Source organism: Python bivittatus, unplaced genomic scaffold (genome assembly GCF_059951505.1).
Source record: "Python bivittatus isolate LINGU-HERP-01145 unplaced genomic scaffold, Pbiv_v1 ctg000120_np1212, whole genome shotgun sequence".
NCBI lineage: Eukaryota > Metazoa > Chordata > Lepidosauria > Squamata > Pythonidae > Python > Python bivittatus.
In genome coordinates, this window is record NW_028277037.1 from 9,173,667 (window position 1) to 9,195,824 (window position 22,158).

At 38.3% G+C, this 22,158-nt stretch overlaps 1 protein-coding gene across 7 annotated transcripts in view; it reads left to right on the forward strand.

The window, feature by feature from the left end:
* The window catches only part of CDHR3 (cadherin related family member 3), a 55,638-nt gene that overhangs the window by 10,274 nt on the left and 23,206 nt on the right, over positions 1-22,158 (forward strand). For 4 of the 7 annotated variants that reach the window (XM_088134987.1, XM_088134985.1, XM_088134990.1 and 1 more), the window contains exons 3-7: positions 47-198; positions 12,172-12,222; positions 12,621-12,695; positions 14,291-14,426; positions 19,970-20,181. In XM_088134987.1, coding sequence (XP_087991113.1) covers positions 12,220-12,222; positions 12,621-12,695; positions 14,291-14,426; positions 19,970-20,181 — 426 coding nt within the window. In that variant the 5' untranslated portion in view covers positions 47-198; positions 12,172-12,219. Of the gene's footprint in view, positions 1-46; positions 199-12,171; positions 12,372-12,620; positions 12,696-14,290; positions 14,427-19,969; positions 20,182-22,158 lie in introns of all 7 variants that reach the window. The other 3 variants (XM_088134988.1, XM_088134989.1, XM_088134991.1) reach the window with 3 other exon arrangements.

The window sequence follows — 22,158 nt, forward strand, 5'->3', positions numbered from 1 at the left end:
AGAAAGACCACACAGGCATGAGAGACCTCTTTTTCTCACGCTCCAGGTTTAGAGGCTGGACGTCAAATAAGGTACTGCTGGAAAAGAGGCGGTACCGACAGAAACCAGTCACTTTAGAATGGCCATGGCTAACAACGGGAATTAGAGAACTGGTTTTGGCACCCACCTTGGATTCTATAGCAGGATTCCAACATAAAGGTAAGCCTGGATTTCTTTAACTATGGTTTGATGAATAGCTTATAGAGGCCTGGTTCATACATAACTCTAAGGCATGAAAATGAATTCATACATTATGCTAAATAAAAAATCTACAAACCACATTTTGGGTTAGATCTGTTGCTTAAAATTCTAAAAATGGGGGGAGAGGGATTAAATATGAGGCTTTTTGCTCATGGAGGAAAGGCATATATAGCTCAAAAAATAATACAGCAACCAGGATGAGTAATAGGAAAGGGATTCCTCTAGGTCAGGGATTGTAAACCTATGATATACATGTCAAAGGTGTCCCGCCACAACGTTTTGGGTGACAGCATTCACCAACACCCAACAACAACTATCCTCCCTGTTTGAGTTACCAAAGAAACTGAGTTTGTTTTACTCGTATTTCATTTTAGTAATTATTTGATGTTTTTTTATATAATACATAGCACCACACATGATTGGACTGTATTTTTTTTTTAAACGAATGAATATGTAAAGAATTCTCTTTTGTTTGGGGGAGGGGGGCTGACACACCAGCAGAGTCAAGTTAGGCATGTCCTGAATTTTTTACACATCAAGCCCAAAAGGCTTGCCATCACTGCTCCAGGGTGTCCCTTTAACCATGGTCTGGCTTCTCTAAGGTTAACCAAGTGGTTGCCATTTCTGGATGGTACAGTATGAACTGATGTTGGATTACATATATGAACAAGGTGAAAATGACTTAGACTTTTCTCAGTTTGCCCTAACTCTGCTGATATTCTAGACATATCCCTGATCTGAAGATGGTTTGAATGCAGGATGACTCAATTTCTTATTTTAACAAGAAGTTCTCTTCTGCAGTGTCCAAAGTTGAAAGGGATCTTGAAAGGCAACACCCCAGTCTATTTGATATACAGGTTAGCTTATGGGTGATCACATACCTCTGGCTCAGGTTTAGAGCAATATAGATCTAGCAGGTTCTGATCAAACTTCAGCTGTTCTTCACTGCTAGGTAACATCATCTGGTGATCATTTAAATGGGGGAAAGGATATTAAATATCTTGAGCCGTAGTCTTTTTACCTACTGTCAGATAACCCTCTTAAATGGTTCATTTAATCATAATTTATTCAATTAAACTATTTTCTACATTTCTATAACATGATGATGATGATTTCATGCCATCAAGTCGTTGTTGACTCTTAGCGACCACAAAGACAGATTTTCTCTATGATGATCTGTCCCTAACCATCACTGACTGCTTGCCAAATTTGCTGAGCTAGAATATGGTTGGTTAATTTTGCTTTAGTGGGTTATGCCAACCCAGTCTTTCTCCCTTTCTCTGTTAATTATTGTTTTCAGAACTTTTTAAGTATCGCTTTTTCTAAATCTATTAAGCATTTCCCATAATCATTCTGCCACAAAAGGAACATAATTTAATTATTTTAGCGCAAGGTGCATTTATTCAGATATGGATAGCTTCCCAAACTCACTCGCTATGCTCAAGTGAAAAAATACCCTGATGCGGCCTACAGGTTCTCAGATAAATTAGAATGGTGTATCTTACCTTCCAAAGAATGACATAATAATTGGAACATCCCAAAATAAATTGGCAATCAACTGATCACATACATTTGGAGTTGATTTTTGGGTTCCAGCTGCAATTCTGAACTCAGTGGGACTTATTTCTAAGGACACATCCATCTATAAAGTATTTGCTTTTCACAGAACAGTGTACAGTGGCAATGAATTAATAAAAAACAACATGCATCTTTTGATAAAACCAATGTATGCATATCAGCTTATTGCCAAGTAATACTTAAAATGTCTGTGGGATAATTTTTGACAAGAATTGCTGCTGTTTTCATTAAATATATTCAAAAGATCAGATCCACTGCTATCTTGCCATGTTTATTCAAGTATATTCATTGGTTAACAACCTAATTACTACAATATCCTCAAGACATTAGGTAGAAATTAATTCCCCAATTAATATTTTTATTATGTAACTCTATTGCATCCAGTGGAATTCCACTCCTCATAAGCGTGCTTTCGGATCAAATGTTTGTCCCTTCCAGTTGCTTGAAAATCAGATTATAATGCTTAAGCAGACATATAATATATGAAAACATTTGGTAATGGTTTTTAGGGTCATGGCCCATGCAGTTTACATCCTTTTAGTATTTTAAACTTTTAAAAGCTGTGATTGAAATATACGTCAGAATGTCATCATCTGTTCTCATCATAATTCTGCTACGTTTTGCTTGAAATCAAGTGTATTCCACTCAAAGGAGAGGAATAATATTTCATTGAAAGATCCTCTTGATAACCTCATACTGAGAATGACCAGAAATTCAGGGGTGCAGTATTGCTTTACAATGTTTAATCAAAATGCTTAAGTGAGATCTTGTGGCACTAGGTGGCAATATTTCCTAAATCTAAGGATCAGGGAGTTTGGGAGCGGCACACAGCCCCGCAACAGTTTCTCTAGCGCAGGCGTACCATTGTTTTGCCTCAGTCATATGAATTTGGGGTTTTGAGCAGTTTCCCATCTGGGATTTCTATTCCTAACAATGACAAATAGACACACGTGTCAGTCTGAACAAATGGCAAACGGATAGGCATTCAGAACTGAGTCCTGTTTTCAAGCAAATGGGATTGAAAACAAAATATATCCAAAACGTTACTCCTTTGATGCTGTGCCAGCAGTAATATTTCCATACCCAAATTTGTTAATGCATAAAACTGCTGCAAGTACTTACCTGCTAAGTATATGGAAGTACATTTTTTTCAGAATTCCTATTATGTTTGCTTTATATTCTAGAATGATATACTGTATATGTAACTGACAAGCTGAGCTCTTCCTATAGTCAAACTTCCTCCCATGAACTCTTTCCCAAATTCTTGATGTTTTTATATGAAATAAATAATATCCAGAAACAAAATGGCATGACTCTCTCATGTTTTGGCTTCACATCACATGCTTATGCTAAAATGGGTTTTGTGGCTTTCTGGCTGCAATTGCAAATAATAATAATAATAATAATAATAATAATAATAATAATAATACCACCACCACCACCACCACCACGAGACAGCTGAATAGAAGAGAAAGAACTGGAGACAATCACAAAATATAAAGATCTGCAAATAGAAGTAGAGCGACTGTGGCAAAAGAAAGCAAAGATAGTACCAACAGTAATAGGTGCCTTGGGTGCAATCCCAAAACATCTGGAGCACCACTTGAAAACCATTGGCATTGACAAATCACCATCAGTCAATTGCGAAAGGCAGCTTTATTTGGAACAGCTTGCATCCTGTGACAATACCTTTAACACCATCAAAGAACAACATCTGCCTATCCCAGGTCCTTGGGAAGGACTCAATAGGGAGATAAAAATGTCAATCCAGTCTAAACATCTGGCTGACTGTGCAACCAACAGCAATAATAATATATTTTATTGTAATTTCTTTGTTTGGTTGTTGTGAGTCGCCCAGAGCTGTTGAGAGTTGGGTGGCATACAAGTTTAATAAGTTAATTAAATTATATCCTGCCTTTTCTCCAAGAGCTCAAGGCAACGTACATAGGATCATTTTATCCCCACACAGATTGGGCTGAGAGAAAATGACTGTCCCAAAGTCACTTAGAGCTTCCTTTGCTGAGGATCAAGCCTGGATCTCCCTGATCCTAGTCCAGCATCTTATGACTACGCCATATGCTCCCCTACGGTTTACCATACATTATGCAACCTATTGAGTTTGCAGAGCACACTGAACCACACAGTCCTGAAATATCTAGATGGCAGACGGGGAGAGATGTACTTTCAAACTTGCAAGATTCCGTTAACATAGCTTTACAGTAAAGTAGAATTAGCTCATCTGGTTTTGCTTCCTGTGTGGTGTACCTCATAAGGCTGACACTACCAACCCAATAACCCTTTGATGATTTTGAGTGCCCTTATTCAATACCGCCTTCTATTCACACAGATATAACTGCTGTCAAGGGGAATTTTTTAGGGTGGAAGTCAAAAATAATTCCTCATATCCCTGTCTTCTGGCAGATGATTGTAAAGGTCACCCAGGCCAGATAATAAAATAACTGCCAACACGTGAGAGGAATCTTATGGAAACCTGTTTTGTAGCTTCTCCCTAAATCATCTGCTCCTGTCTGCCATGTTGGGTCATTCTAGCTTCTCCTGACATTTCTAAATTGATTGGACAACTTAAACATGGGAAAGCTCCTGGCTGTGATCTCACTTCACTGTAACTATTAAAAACAAATACGGATTCTTGGTCCCAGTTTTGGCTTCTATGTTTATGCCCATTAACAATAACTTGCAGATCCTCAAATACTGAAATCAATCTATAACAGTTTCTGTATATTGTATATAAAAGAAGCAATTGGTCTGACCCGGCACTGATCACCCAGTTAGTCTTTTGGATGTGATAACTAAATCATATGCAAGTTAATTGGTCTGAAAACTGGACCTGCTTGAACAAGAAAAAAATTCTGACCAATGAGAAATCAGGATTTAGAGAGGGAAGATGAACACTCAATGGGATACTTTACACTTTGTAGTAGAGAAGTATAGCAAACCCTCTGATAAGTACTTTATGATGCTTTAGTTAATCTCCAGTAAGCATTCAGCTCTGAACCTAGGGATAGACTCAGAGCAAAACTGGTCCAGTCCTCCAGAGACTGGAGATTCTAATTGAGAAGCTGTATGAAAAGATCTCCATGCAAATTAGATTTGGCAGTCACAACCCTCTCTCTATTGAAATCCCACCTCAGAAAGGAGGGTGAAACAGAATTGTATTTTTCCCCTAATATTCATTTGAATTCTATAGCTCCAGCTCTAACTGAAAATTAAATTTCCCTCTCCTAGTTAGGGGTAATGGACTGTGTTACTCATGCTTCTTCATGTTGATGAGGTGACCATTCTTACTATGACACAGATCAAACTCAGGAAAAGCATTTTGGCCTTAGCAATGTACAGTGATGAGGAAAAGCTGATTATTTGCTCCTTTGAAGCTCTCTCTCTCTCTCTCTTTTTTTTTTCCAAAAGAGATCTGGTGCTGTAAATTTCATTAGCAAATAAACTCAAGGCTTAAGAGGGTAAGTCAGGTCCTTGAAATATGTCAGATTGACTTTCCATTCCTCCAGATCTTGGAGCAAATTAGGTCAGTGACTGAAAGGAGTGACAGGAGCATGAAGGGTACTATGGTTTCTTTTTATTCACAAGGAGACCGTTACATACTAGTGGCCATTAAGATCTTTAAAGCACCAACAATCTTTCAGATGCTATATGGTTCCCAGGTGTGGACCTAAGAAAAGGAAAATCTTCCAGACTCGGGTGTCCGCAATATATGATCAAAAAAGTCAAGAAAATGAGCAGAGTTTCTTGTGGTGGTGGTCATCTTGACTTTTTAAACCACACCTTGCAGTCACTCCTGCGTCCAGTCCAAATTTCTAGGACCCTTATTTCAGGTCCTTTGCTGCATCTCTAACGCATCTACACAATTTAAAATTCAGTGAGGATCTGTATTTCTCATCTTAATCATTGGCTCAAACTAAATTTTACAAGGGGATTTTTACCTGCTCTGATTTGTTAGGAAAATTTCAACTCATCCCGGAAGATCCAGCTCCAGAAACATCAGGTCAATGTGGCTCTTTGACCCAGTGTTTGCTAGCACTCTAGGTCTTCAAAAAGATCAGGGAGCCTCTGCTGTCCTCTGGAAGTTGGGAATTCATGGAAACCTTTTTAGCCCAGCAATGTACCTATTAGACTTTAATGCTTAAGCCACTCCAGAGCTTTCTCTCTGGCTCATTTGAACATTCTCCCCTCCGCGAACTAGCATATTACAGGGGCTTTCAAACTTTTTCAGGCTGGAGAACCTGTTAGCTAAAATCAGGTTTCCCAGAACCCTTGATCAAAAGGCAAAGCAATAGAAAATTGGCTGTGTTCAAGTGAACCTTTTTCCCCCTATAGTTTCTTATGGAACTCCATTAAGTTCTTGTACAGTCGTAGGGTTCCAGGGAACCCAGTTTGAATAACCCTGGTATACATTTACTGATGGTAATTGGGACTGGGAACTTCTAAGTCATAAGTCCCAGTTACCATTGTTAGGTGAATCCTGCACAATTGCAATGTCCCGCAGTCATGTGATCACCATTTGCGACCTCCTGCTGGCTTTCTCACTGACTTTGCTTGTTGGAAGCTGGCAGTGAAAGTTGCAAATGGCGATCATGTGACTGCAGGACGCTGCAACATCATCATAGCAAATTGGTCATCGAGCACCCGCATTGCAATCACGTGTCCTTGGGGATGCTGTGACGGCCGCAACTACAAGGACCCATCGTAAGTACCCCTTGTTCAGTGCTGTCATAACTTTGAATGGTCACTGAACGAGTGGACATTAAACAAGGAATACCTGGATTGGGTTACTGTTATTAAAGATTGATTAGGTATGCTGTGATCTTCTATGGTTACTCAGTTACCTTAGGCTGCCCACATACGTTATCATTCTTGCTGACTCACTGGAGTTCAGCAGGTTCATTTAAAAACAAACAGAAAAACTTACTCAAGACTTATTCTTTCCTGTTTGATTGTGAGAAAAGGCACACCAGGTGGTACTAGAGAGATAAACTAATAGCATCCCCATCTCTGAGCAAATATGCTCATGTGAAGTTAGAGAAAGTAATTCTTGAGGCAGTACCATTCTACATTCTGCTTTCTATAGGATTCTATGCTCTGACCTTATAATTAGCAGATTTGGCAGAACAGAGAATTATATCCATCTTTTACTGTCAGACCAGCATCCTGGGATCCCTGGGAGAGTTGCAAAATTTCTGTTTATTGCCACAGCATTATATCTCATTAGAATTATTTATGCTACTGTTGACTGGTATATGATGTTCTTCCTCCCTTTGACTGTTTTTACTTCTACTTTAAAAAAAATCTGATTTTTCTGTATAATTCAAATTAAATTACTACCAACTCCCCATGCCAAACTGTATTTCCTGTCTGTCTATCTCAGATTCAATCCCAAAATGCCAAATAGCCATGGAGATTTCAAATTCGGTCCTATTAAGTATGAAGTATTTCTCTACACTTCCTGGATTTGCTTGGAGCAGATCCTCAGAAGATAAAGATTAAAAAAAAAAAAAAACTCCACTTTGCTCACTCACCATAAATCATGACACTAATTGGTTTAATCACTATGTAAATATTTGAACTGCTACTGAAAAGCTATTGTATCATAGTAGAGGCAAATGTACCTGTAGTAGGACTGCTCAGGAGCACCTTTGCAATTGTTTGGCAGCTACTTATACAAAGGAATTGTTTGGCAGGTACGGTGAGGGCTGTTCTTCAAGGCCCTTAAGTTGCCGCGAGGAAGGAAATGTACAAAGGGAAAAGTTCTGAAACAGAGCAGTCCCAAAGAAACTGATTGGGAAGGGCCCGGACCAGCAATCAGTCATCAAAACGTTTTCTATTCTTCGACAATGCAGCTTTTTGTTGGCTCTGGAACATTTCACGTTTGGAGAATAGGCACGTGCAGCGTATACAAGATGCCTGCAATGATCTTCAAGCAAGATATTAGCCTCAGATTTTTTCCTCGCGGAAATAGAGCAGTGCCCTGGACTGGCCCCCGGCTCCCCAAATTCCTTATTCCTCCATCCCATTCATGGAAGAAATTTGCATCTGGAAGTTTCATACATTGCACATGAAGACAAACACCTCCTCCTGCTTTGCTCCTGGTCAGCTTGTTCTGCACAGGATGCTGCGTCTGATCCTACTGAAGGCATCTAGAAATCTCAGCTGGTACAACAGATATCCTGTTGGCCTTGCATTTGTGGATTTCTCTTTTAATACCCTCCTTTAGCAGCCATAAGCTATGTGCATCTGCAGAGGAGGCAAAGGAGGGGAAGGGACATCATAACTTCATGCAAATGCTGTAATTTAAGTCATTTGCATGATGGTGCCATGATGAATGTGATGTTCCTGTGCTTTCAATGGACACCATGTCTCAAGCTAATCATGTATTGCCAAAGACTATTCCTTTTCTATCTCCTGAATTCCATACCAACCAGGTTTATCAAATGACCTTAAACATCTCCGTACCCATTTTTCTTCACACAATCCCTTCTTTATAAAGCTCAACCTCCACATTTTTCTTTTCTTTTTTAATAAGGAACATTGCAAGGTTTTCTTTTCTTTTCTTTTCTTTTTTCTTTTCTTTTCTTTTTTCTTTTCTTTTTTTCTTTCCTTTTCCTGCATATTCTATTGCTTGTCAGTTACACACTTCCTCCAGCTTTGATTTATTTATTTGGTGAATTTCTACCCAAGTTGTCCAAAGGTTATGAAAGAAGAGAAATAGGGCCACCCTCAGGCTTACAATCCAAATGGACAAGACTCTAAAGCAGGGTTCCTCAACCTTGGCAACTTTAAGATGGGTGGACTTCAACTCCCAGAATTCCCCAGCCAGCATGGCTAGCTGGGGAATTCTGGGAGTTGAAGTCCACCCGTCTTAAAGTTGCTGAGGTTGAGGAACCCTGCTCTAAAGGAAAGGAGTATGGAGGGAAATGAGAAACTGGAAACAAGGACAGACAAAATGGTGCCTACAGTTTGGCTTCAAGAGTCACTTCAGGTGATGGAGGATGACCATAAAAAACTGGAAGAAGAGTTACAGAAATCCCCGCAAAAAAAAGACATTAAAGCTAAAATGGATTTAATTAAACATAAAATGGGATTAATGGAAAAGGAAGAACTAGCACAAAAAATCAGAAGTGCTAAACAGAACTACTTTGAAGATGCAAATAAACCAGGTAGATGGCTAGCTTATAAACTGAGAAAGGAGAGAGAATCAAAAAGGATTAATCAATTGATAAATGAAGAAGGACAGATCTGCTTTGGTAATGAGGACAAGAAAAAAATTATACAAGATTACTATGGAAAATTGTATTACCAAGAGAATGTTCAAGAAGAAGAAGAAGTAAGACAATATTTACAGAAAGCGAAATTACCTCAGATACCTAAAGACATTGAAATAATGTTAGAGGGGAATATATCTATGATGGAACTAACAGAAGCTTTAAAAAAGCAGAATGTTGGGAAAGCCCCAGGTCCAGATGGGCTGCCAGTGGAATTCTATAAAACCTTCCAGGACATATTGAGCCTCCAACTATTGGAAGTTATGAATGAAGTTATGACAAAGAAGAGGATACCTAAAACATGGACTGAAGCATATATTACACTTATACCGAAGGAGGACACTGACCTGCAACAGGTTAAAAATTATAGACCTATATCTCTACTAAATTCAGATTATAAAATTTTTGCTTCAATTTTGGCAGAGAGACTGAAAAGATATTTAAATAATTTTATTCATGCTGATCAAAATGGATTTCTGCCAAAGAGACAAATTAAAGACAACATGAGAGTAATTCTGGACACTCTGGAATACTATGAGGCACATCCTGAAAAGCAAATGGCCTTGATATTTTTAGACGCACAAAAAGCCTTTGATAACGTGAGTTGGCGATTTATGTTATTGCAGTTGGCACAAATGGGCTTTGGCAAAAAATTTATTCGAGCCATTGAAACAATATACCATAAGCAGACTGCAAAGATCATGATAAACGGAGATTTAACAGAACAGATAGACATAACAAAAGGGACGAGACAAGGCTGTCCACTATCGCCCTTGTTGTTTGTTTTAACATTAGAAGTGTTGAATAGGAATATAAGAGAAGAGAAAGAAATAAAAGGAATGAAAATCAAAAAGGAAGAGTACAAATTGCAAACCTTTGCAGATGACCTAGTATTTATACTAGAGGACCCATTGGAAACAGCATCTAAATTAATTGAAAAGATAGAAGAATATGGAAAAGTAGCAGGTTTAAAAATAAATAAAGATAAAACAAAGATATTAACAAAGAATATGTTAGCAAGGTGAAAGAAAGAATTGGAAGAAGCTTTAGAAATACAGGTCACAAACAGGGTTAAATACCTAGGGATATATATTACACCAAGATGTAGTACATTGAAGGAGGATAATTATGTTAAATTTAAACGACAGATTGCAACAGATTTGACAAAATGGGAGAACCTACAATTATCAATGATTGGGAGAATATCCACCATTAAGATGAATATATTGCCTAGGATATTATATTTATTCCAGACAATTCCTATTCGTCTAGGGAAAGAGTTCTTTGATGATTTAAATAAAATCGTATTGAAATACATTTGGCAGGGTAAAAAAGCAAGAATAAAGCTTAAACTACTACAAGACGCAAGAGTAAGAGGTGGGTTTGCCTTGCCTAACTGGGAATTATATTACCAGGCAACAAATTTGATGTGGGTAAAGGATTGGATAACTTTAAGAAATAACAGATTATTGACCTTAGAGGGACATGACCTGTTGTTGGGCTGGCATGCTTTCCTATGGTATAAGGGAACGAAAACACAGGGCTATTTTAGAAGGCATTATATTTGAGAGGCATTGTTTTTAAACTGGGAGAAGACAAGAAGACAATATTATTTAAAAGTTCCACGATGGATATCCACTATCGAAGCCTTCTCTTATCCAATAACATATAAAAAGGAACAAACAGTTAGATATACTGAGATATTGAATGAAAAGGGTGAACTTAAAACTATGCAAGCGTTGGAAGAACAAGGTTTAAAAATGAATTGGTTTTCATATTTGCAAATACAATCTAGATTTGATAAAGATTTTAAAGCAGAAGGTATCTATGATGAGCTGACTGTTCTAGATAAAATTTTGATGGGTACTGATGAAAAGATGATTAAAAAACTTTATGGACATTTACTAGAATTTAAAATGGAGGAAGAACAGGTCAAAGAAACAATGATTGCATGGGGGAAAAATTTTGGACATGGAATTGATTTAGAGAAGTGGCAAAAACTATGGTCTCAAAACTATAAAATGACAATGTCAACTGCATATAAAGAAAACTTGTATAAGATGTTTTACAGGTGGCATTTACCCCCAGCGAGGATCGCGAGAATGTATAAGAACAAGTCCGATAAATGTTGGAAGTGTCATCAGATACCCGGCTCATATTACCATATGTGGTGGACATGCCCAGAAGCCAAAAGATATTGGATTAAAATCCACACATGGTTGGAAAAAATGACAAAACAACATATAGACTTTAAACCAGAGACATTTTTACTGGGAATTATACCGGAAACATATAGTAAAGAATTGAAATATCTGATTGTAAATGTTTTGACAGTGGCTAGAATTGTATTTGCTAAGAATTGGAAGGATGAAAAAGTACCTATGCAGGAGGAAGTTATTAAGAAAATTATGGAATGTGCTGAGATGAGTAAATTGACATTTGAAATTAGAGAGCAAGAAGACAAACAATTTTATATGATATGGGATTTGTTTTATCAATGGTTGGACGAAAAGATATAGTAATATAATAGATTAGGAAATTATATAATAGAAACTCGATAAACTGATATAAATTACTATATATATCTATATAATCAATGGACAAAAATGATACAAATCTTATAATGAAAGCTGGACTAGATAGACTAGTCACAAATGATTAATAATTGATAACTGATAAATATATAAATATATGTTGGATAGATAATATGAGACTCTATATAAATGGTGAGTGAAGACTATGAAAGGATGGCACAAATGATTGGTAACTGGTTGACACACGGTTTAAGATGGAAGATGGTTTTTATGTTTTTTATGCTCTTGTTTGTTTATGTATGTTTGTGTTTGTTGTAAAAAATAAAAAACTTTAAAAAAAAAAGAGTCACTTCAGGTGGGAGTGATCTTTTGCTGATGTCGTTGCTTGGATGACAATCAATGGCCTTCTGTCCCTGATCCCAGAATGAACTCTCCTGGAGCTCTTCACTCCCAGGCCACTAAGCCATCATGTTGATTATTTCTACTACAGAAACACTAATCATGTCTGTGGTTTTTTTCTTTTTCAGGAAAGAATGGCCTCACCACTCAGTTGAGGACAGAAGCCCTATATTTCTATGGTACAACTGCTTTCATAAATGATGGAGACAGATTCAGAGTCCAAGGAAAACATTGCTTTCTGTTTCTAACAAACTGTGAATGAAACTTCTTGATGGGATGAAAAGCAAAGTTTTGCAACAACTCAGGGTGGAATCAAGCAACTCGAGCGGTATTGAAAATGTAGTCCATTCTAATTCCCTGTGGTGTCTCTGGTAGCTATGAAATCATCATTCTTGGGTTACCAAAATTATTTTCATCCATTCATTCATGATGGCTGGATGAAATATTGCTTATTTATATTCTTGAGAAAATGTAACTTGGTTGAGATCCTTGTGCAACCACTTGTGTACATAGAAACCTCACGGTTTGTGGAACAGCATTTAGCGACTCTGTTTCCTCTGTTTGCTATTTTGAATAGGCCTTTGGGTATTTGTCAATCTTATCAGCTCAAGAGGGTGTGCAATACAGCATGAAGCAAGAGTATCCACAGGAGGTATCCAAAATATCCACTTCCATCGCATGGTTGTGTCCCACATCTTGACTTTTTTGACATGCCCTGTGGATATTCCCATGAAATAGTCTGTAAACTAGTAACCCCTACATCCGCTAGATGCATGTAACTGCCTTGTTTGTTAAGACAAATCCAAATCTAATCACTCACAATGTATATTTCTTTTTAGGCTATATATTAGGTCTGGATGTCAGGGAGAATGCACCCAAAGATTGGAAAAATACACCTTTTTTTCCATTAAAAAAAATCACACTTTTTGCCTTTGTGAAAAAAAACACCAAGTGCATGGGAAGACATGCACACAAACGTTTGTCACTTTTTTTTTCCCAGTTGGGGACACACAGTGTCATCCCACTTGCAAAGTGCAGCTGATGAAAGTGACACTTAAGCAACTGGCTGTATGAACCACTTTTAGAGGCAGCCTAGAAGCTATTTGGTTGTGGTGTGTTAAATCTCATTGACAATTTGCATAGGAATTCCCAAGCTGAGGTTTGAGGAGCCGCTGATGTTCCACAAGGGTACTGCTAGTGGTCTCTGGTACAAATGCCAAAATAAGAATATAACTTTAAAAAAAAATGAGAAGTTGTCAAATCCCCAAAGGTTGTAGTGTTTTCACTCCAAATCGTATAACACTGGGGGAAGGAATTTCAAAACCTCATGTAATTTGGCAACAGTTTGCCTGATTTTCATTTTTTTAAATACATTTTCAATTAATTTTGATTTCATTTTGGGGTTCCAAAGATGGGCATCTGAGGGGGTATCAGGTCTAGGGTTCCCACAAATGCCCCAGCGCTGTCACCTAGCTGATGTGGTGACCCTCAAAAGCTTCCTGTGGTGACAGAATGGTCCAAGCAAAGGAATAGCAACGCAACTCTTGGCATAACATAACGTAGAGAAGAGATCCTTGGCATAACTCAGCAGGAGAACCATGAGATCAGAAGAGTTAATATAACCTATATTTTACTCCATTAAATATTGTTAAATTTACCCATGCTACCTTGATTACAAAGCACCAAGACTTCAAAACTTACCACACTCCAAATGATTAATTTAATCCTGGTGATATTGAATATTTATTTGTTGTTTATTGTTAACAGATGCTTTTCTACTGCTTCAATCAGCCAGACTCTAAACCTCCCACAGCAGCAACATAAGACATAATAAAACAATACTCATACAAATTGTAATATTTAATCATTACTAACCATTAAATAATCATCATAATCTCATCATAAAACCATCATGTCATACATCAACTATTGGTAATTCTAAAAAGCTATTTTAGCTGAAGCATATATTATCCTAGCCTGTAGAGATATTCTATTTCCTCTGGCGTTTCTAGCTCATGAATTTCATTTTGCTATGTATTATTTAATATTGAAAGGAGGAGGCAACTAAGATAATCAAATCTAGACATATTTGTGTGGGTGGGTGTGTATTCTCTGCTGTCCCTTCTACTCTGTGAGTTTAGTTAACTTCATATGGGATTGCTATCAGTAGTCTATTCATAGGCTCATGTTATAGAAACTCCCTAGTTACAGCAAAACCTTTGTTTGATTGCCATTCTCACTGATAAGGAGAACACCGATCAACAAACCGCAGTTGGCGGAGGGAGCGATCTCAGAATCGGTTTCATCATGGATGGCTGCATTCTAAGAAAGACACAGAACGGGCTCTGCTTTTGCTTCATTGTTTTGCTAATAGAAATATCTGGTAAGAGACCACTTTTATTCATCTTAGACATGGAGATTTGTTCTGCCTAATGATCTCTCAGGGTAGTTTTAATTTTTTGGTAACTGGCACCCTCAGTCAGTCATAGTCCCCTTGTGGGTTTTCCCCCCTCTTTGCCTAAATTTATCTATATATTTTAACAATTTATCTAGCCACCCAACTGACATGAGTAACTCTTGCCGGCGCATAGATTAAAATCAAGCAATAACGTAACTTAGAAATAAACCTCCCAAACAAGAATGTAACAGATGCCCAGGGTCTAAAAATCAGTCCATTTCCAATCAATGCAGATCAGATCCCTTACAATCCACCCATATTTTTAAAATGAGGGACCATACTCAAGATCTGTTAACAGGGATTGCATAATTAATTTACATAATTCATTAAGTGATTCTTAATACATATTCAATACATTTTTATGCTTAAGAATAGGGCATTGCATGAACTGATCCTTAGTCCTACATCCTCCCAGCAACAAATACGTTTTAGTTAGTCCAGCAGAATTCTCCACCGAGGACCGCAAACTCCTTTCTGCCCAATTAAACCTAGCTTTAAAGTTTAGCTTTAAACGTTAAACTTTCTTTTATAATTTGAGCTTGGGATTTGTCAGCTGCAGCTATGAAGAAGGATGGACTGTTATTTTCTCGCTAGCCCTCGCTTTTTATCATAAGACTTCAGCTTTATAGACAATCCAACTCTAATAATGACCACGTATGGGCAACGTGAAACACAGGGAGATCAATATAATGCAGCCAAAACCGTCTCCCACATCTCTTACTTATTGCTTTTAGAAAGCTAGCAAAAGCATTTCCATTTCAGAAAACTTTTAGGCTAATTGACTGATATCTTGTATTAATTGGCTTTGTACTTGGACTGATCTAATTTTATTTTATTGCTGCTGGCTATGGAACTTAACTCTTTATTGCGGTTATAATTGTGTTTAGTGGTTCATTGTAAATTGCCTTAAGAGTTTATTTGGTTGGCTGCCAGCCTACGCAGCATATAAAATTAAAAGGAAAGAGACCGGCTTTCCTATCAGATGTGAAGCAGATGGATGGGGCCCCCGCTTGCAGAACTCCTAACAGAGGGGCCAGGAATTCTGGGAACTGTAGTCCCATTTTTGGGTACTGTCCTTCCATGAGTCCTAGACATTTGGGCTTCATCACTATAGGAGTGACAGTCAGTTCTTTCTTTTTACCTCCAGCTAATAAAGTATATCCAAATACAGATTAATAATGTGATTTACTCTCTAGTTTGAATCTCTGGGTTGATAGCATCATTAAAATGATTTGTTACTAGGTGACTTAGACTCAGCTTTACCTAGGGTTTCTGCTACTCCTGTTTTTGGTGAATTAAAAAAAGGGGCTTCCAGACCAGGAGTATCTTGTTCCTTCTTTCCTTCCTTCCTTTTCAGATTTTAGGTAGCAAGAAAAAAAAATACAGAGTAAATAGTAGGAAAACACAGCACAGTTACTAATGGAGGAGAGTTGGTACCCCAGCCCTGTAAAATTCTCTTAATGAGGCACAGCAGTTACACAGTATCAACTCATATACGGTTTTAATCAGTCTGGGGGATGGCTGGCACCCTGATGTCGCTCCTTGAGTTATTCGCCAATTCCATCACTCTTGGAATTTATTATTTTGAAGACTGTTTTTATATTGTATTTTAATTGATTTTAGTTCCTTTGTAAACCGCCCAGAGTCACTTTTCAATGATATGGGCAGTGACAAATTTGATATATAAATAAATAAAATATAGACGCAAACCGATACAATAAAGTTCTCCCCAGCTTTGGGTTCTCTGTTGCTTTCATGAAAACCTCCCCATCAGCCGTGGATGAACCATTAAGCCAGTGTTTTTCAACCTCACAACTTTAAGATGTGTAGACTTCCACTCCCAGAATTCCCTAGCCAGCCATGCTGGCTGGGGAATTCTGGGAGTGGAAGTCCACACATCTTAAAGTTGATAAGGTTGAGAAACACTGCATTAAGCAAAATAACCACATTCTTAGGGCACCAATGGACAGGGGGCACCACAGAGTTTTTCCCCCTAACTATCATGCCCGAGACTCTTTCACTGCCACACTTGACTTCAGTCAACGTTTTTGTACGTGTTCTTATCTGCCATGTTCGACTTTAATCTGCATTGTTTAAAAAAATGTTTTCTTTGTCACAGTGAGTGCCTAAACTTTAAAAGTTTGGTTTGAAGGTGTCGTCAGATATCATAGTTGTTTCCATCTGATGGCATGAGAGTTTCACTTTTGTCAAGAGGCACCATTATTGAGCAGTACTTGGGGCATCCATTGGCCTTACTCCAGCCCTGCTCCCCATGAGTTACAACAGAGCTGTAATGATGGTAAATGTAAAAAGTAATGGTCTTATTATTAATCCAGTGTTCTCCAGATACAGCAGCTTGCTACTCATCCTTTGTGAGGCTGATGGGAGCTCTCCAAGATTCCTGGAGGGCATGAAGTCTAATGTATTTAAAACAGTGTTTCTCCACCTGGCCATTTTAAGATGGGTAGACTTTAACTCCCAGAGTTCCCCAGCCAGCATCTAAAAAATACCAAATGAGAAAAACTGGCTCAAGTTAGCTGAATTTTTGGAGCACCTGTGCCTGAGTGTAAAAGTTGTGCCTCAGCAGGCCCTGGTACACAGACTCAAAGAGGAAACAGCAGGAACATTTGTAAGGGGGGTAAAAAAAGTCAAAATTGTGGTTTCAAGGATGCAATCAAAGCCACGCCCCCTTTCATGCATAAGAAAGGGGCAGGCCTTCAATTACCCCATTGCAACCACCATCTTGACTTTTTTTTTCTTTTAATAAAATTTTTTATTCTTTACAACAAACACAAAACATACATAAACAAGAACATACAAAGGCATAAAAAAAAAACATCTTCCATTTTATACCGTGTGTCAACCAGTTACCAAATCATTGGTGCCCCTTTCATAATCTTCACTCATTTATATAAATTCTCATATCATCTATTCAAAATATACTTGTATACTTATCAATTATCAATTATTAATCATTTGTAGCTAGTCTATAAAATCATTTATTACAAGAAATTTTAACTTTCATTATAGGATTAGTAATACATTTTTATCCATCGATTATATATGTATATATATATAGTAATTAATATCAAATTTCTATTATAAAATTTCCTAATCTATTACATTACTATATTTTCTCATCCAACCATTAATAAAACAAATCCCGTATCATATAAAATTGCTTATCTTCTTACTCTAATTTCAAATATCAATTTAACTCATCTCTGCACACTCCATAAGTTTCAATAACTTCCTCCTGCATAGGTACTTTTTCATTCTTCCAATTCTTAAAAGTTACAGTTCTAACCACTATCAAAACATACTTCATTCTTCACTACATGTTTCAACAAGAATATCTCTAGTTTAAAATCTATATGTTACTATGTCCAACCATGTATGAATTTTAGTCTAATATCTTAAAACATTTACAATCAAATACAATTCTTTACTATATATCTCAGTTTTATACCTTATTCAAATGCTTGCATAGTTTTAAGTTCACCCTTTTCATTCAATATCCCAAAATATCTAGCTGTTTATTCTTTTTTCTATATTATTGGATAAGAGAAAGCAATAATAAATGTCCTTTCAAACATTCTGCTTTTTAAAGCTTCTGTCAGTTCCATCATTGTTGTATTCCCCTCGTTTTTTCTTTAGGCATCTGGAGTAGTTTCTTTCAATATTGTTTTACTTCTTCTTCTTAAGTATTCTCTTAGTACAATTTTCCATTGTAATCTTGTATAATCTTTTTCTCACCCTCATTACCAAAAACAAGTCTGTCCCTCTTCATTTATCAATTGATTAACCCTTTTCGATTCTCAGTTTATAAGCCTCAAAATAGTTCTGTTTAGTGTTTCTGATTTCTTGTGCTATTTCTTCCTTTTCCATTGATCCCGTTTTATGTTTAATTAGTCCATTTTAGCTTTGATGTCTTTTTTTTTTTTTGCGGGAATTTCTGCAGCTCTTCTTCCAGTTTTTTATAGTCATCCTCGATAGTTTAAAAATCTTTTTCTGCATTATGTTTCTCGTATAGTCTATTATCAAACCCCTTGTATAGACCTTCATTAAGTCAAAGGATTCTTTATCTTTGTTCTTGCCAAGAGAAAGAAAAAAAAAGAAAAAAAAAAGAGGAGGAGGGGAAAGGCTAGGTCTCTTTAAAAGTCCAGCTGGGGGGGGGAATAGAGAGCAAAGCAAAGCTTCTACCAGAAAGAAGAGCCACTAAACAAGGCTCTTGTGACTAACTCAAACTTTTCATCTTGAATATTTTCAAAATCGCTTTCAACTCCGCTTTCTTATTTATAGTTATTCGGATGGCACCTGTATAAACATGCACATCCCACTATCTTTTTAGAAAGCCCAAAGTCCTTGAGTATACGTCACAATGAAAAAAAAAACACTGTATCAAGCCTCTAGATGGCAGTGCAACTTTCTTTCATTTACTTTCTCTTAACTCCACTTTCCCCATTTCCAAAACAAAAAATATAGGTTTCTTATAACAATAAAAAAAATCTTAATCAAAAAAGAAGCTTGAGATAAAAGATTATTGAGTATTGAAAAGAAAAAGCCAGTCCAGTCCAGTTAAAAATATATTTTTTAAAAGAAAAACATCTTGCCAATTCCACTAAAAAGGGAAAGTTAAAAAACAAAGATTTTTTCCCCCTTTTTTTTATAAGGCTCAATCTCGCCGCTTAATCCACTTTTCTTCACTTTTAAAAATCTCTTTAAGTTACTTAAGGTGTTCTCTAAGAATAGTTGAATAGTAAAGGTCCATCTCACCCGGTTGACACCCTTCTCCTTCTTCTTCCTTTGGAACTGTCCTGGCTTTCGCAGTCATTAAATGGCTGCCTCTCCTCCGCCGGCTTTAAGAGCTTCTCCTGGGATCAATCTGGGACTTGCGGTGTCCCTGAGATCCACAGGACGCGCCCTTTACAATCACCATCTCTACGGGACGGCTTAGGTCCATCGGGACCATCCGGGGGGGGAGATATCGGCTGGGATCCTGGGAGCCCAGGATCGCCCGCCGTATCGCCGCAACGCCAGCTCCGCCCTCTCCATCTTGACTTTTTTGACCCACCACCCCACAGACACATCTGGAAACACAGTTGTTTCTTCTTAATGGGATGTGATGGAATGGACTTATGAAGGCCAGGCTCAGAGAGATAAGCGTGTTCTTAGCCCCCAACAGGAGTGTGGGAAGTTCAAGAAGATGAGGTTGGCACCTCCCTAAGGAATTCACGGTGTTGTGGCTGGCTGGCTTGGGAACTAGGGCTGAGTATGGGGAGATTTTCTCTCTGGAGGTTGTAGCTAATAAACACCACAGAACTGTATTTGCATTGTCTCTTGGAGTTCTTTGGGCTGAACCTGACATGGGGGGAGGTATTGATAGGGCAAAGTACATGTGTTGAACAATTTGCCCCCTAAAATAATGCTTCTCAACAATACCTGTTTTTATTCTCCATAATCTGCAGGGGGAGAAAGCCTCAGCTTTTCTGGTTTACCGGCAACAGGCAACATCACAGAAAATTCTGCATATGGTACCGTGGTGCATACTTTCCAGGTCAACTTAACACCATATTTTTTGCCAAACATTTCAATACCGTCTGGGTATCCTTTAATAGTCAATTCAAATCCACTCACAAAAGCTTTCAGGATCAACACCATATCTTCACTTCTGTACCAGGTATGTCCTTGCTCAGCTGGACAGTCTCTGTTATCACGTCCAGAGGTGTCCAAGGGAAGGTCAGAAAAGTCATGATGGTGGCCCAACCACAGGAATGAAGCCCCACCCCTTTTCCATGTGCTGCCCAAGGAACTCGTGGAAAAAATGGGCGGGGCTTTGATCATGTGGTTGCAGCCATCATCTTGAATTTTGTAGCTCCCTCTGACAACTTGCACCACATTGATATTACTGTAATGCCTAGTACTTCAAACACTCGGGTGATTACTTGAAGAAAACCAAGATTTGTTTTTTTCCGAACCAAAGGCCCCTTAATTTCAGCTCTCTGAAATTAATATTTTGCTGTGGGAGCCTATAACTTTAATTTAACCAAGCCACATCTGTGGCTACTAGTGTTGGCAAAAGTGTTTGTTAGAAGAGACAATTGAGGGATATAGGAGACTTAAAGTAAGTAGTGAGTAGTAAATGCCTCTTTGAGAAAGGCAGTGGTACACCCCCTCCTCAAGAGGCAATCCCTGGATCCAGCTGATCTGGACTGTTTTCATCCAGTCTCCAACCTTCCCTTTTTAGGGAAGGTGGTTGGCCTCCAGCTTCAGAGGGTTCTGGAGGAAGCAGATTAACTGGACCCTTTCCAGTCTGGATTCAGACTTGGGTATAGTACAGAGATGGTGCCGGTTGCACCTTTCAGTGACCTGTGGCAGAGTCAGGATGGGTGTGGTATATCCATCTTGGCTCTCCTTGATCTCTCGGTAGCCTCTGATACCATTGACCGTGGTATCCTTCTGGCTAAGAGGGGTGGGGGGGGCAGTGTCAGGGCTCTAAGCATTTCCAGTAGTTTTAACAGCAATGTTGAAGTACCTTTGCACCTGCTGTAACTCCCCAGTGCAACCATTAAAGGTAAAGAAGAACCATGCTGAAAGTCTGGCCATCCGTAATCTGAGCTAATTCTATCAAATCTTCCATTCTTGGTTCCACCCATCTGCTTCTGAAGACTGACTTTCTGTTTCAGCCTGGAGCAGTGTTTCTCAACCTTAGCAACTTTAAGCTGTGTGGACTTCAACTCCCAGAATTCCCTAACCAGCATGCTGGCTGGGGAATTCTGGGAGTTGAAGTCCACACAGCTTTAAGTTGCCAAGGTTGAGAAACACTGGCCTGGAGATTCATGGTCTTTTGAATTTACAGCTCTGGGAAGTGGTCTATTGCTTCCTTCGCCTCTTAGAATCGCTAGAACCAACTGTTATACCAACAGCATCCACCCCAAGCTAAGTGGACTTCAACTCCCAGAATTCCCTAACCAGCATGCTGGCTGGGGAATTCTGGGAGTTGAAGTCCACACATTTTAAAGTGGCCAAGTCTGAAAAGCAGCTCTACATGGACCATGTCTTGAGTCTACACCCTGTATTTCGTGGCTGGCTTTAAATATCCATTTTATATTTCGAACCTCTTCCTTTTTCCCTCTTCCTTGTTACTGGTAACAGCGAGTGGGAGCAAGATTCTGGATTACTAAAATGCCTTGCCTTGCACTACCCCCTTTTCTTCTAATTTGACTGTCCCAAAGGTATCACCCAGCGAAGAGCTGCCCAGAATGGCTGGGAGTCGGGCAGCATATAAATTTAATAAATGATGGTGGCTGTTGTTATTATTCATGGCTTTGTGAGTACCGCAGTGAGTTTAACTTTAGAGCAATCTTTGGCTTGCTAGGTTCAGAGTGTCAAAAGAAAAAGGGAAGGCATGTTAGTATTCATTTGTTTTGTTCTTTTTTCTCTGAAGCAACCAAACCAATGTACACAGAACAAACCAGTGTGCGGAGGGGCCCCGGGAATTTATTTGATTTCCCTTTTGGGTGGAGCGAGGGGATGGTTTGCTACTCCAGGATTGCAATAGTTCAGGGGAAAAGACACTGACTGGATGATACTTTCTACATTTTTTGATCGGTCACCTGGAAGGTGAGCACTGATCAGCTCTGGGTGTTTCCTGCAT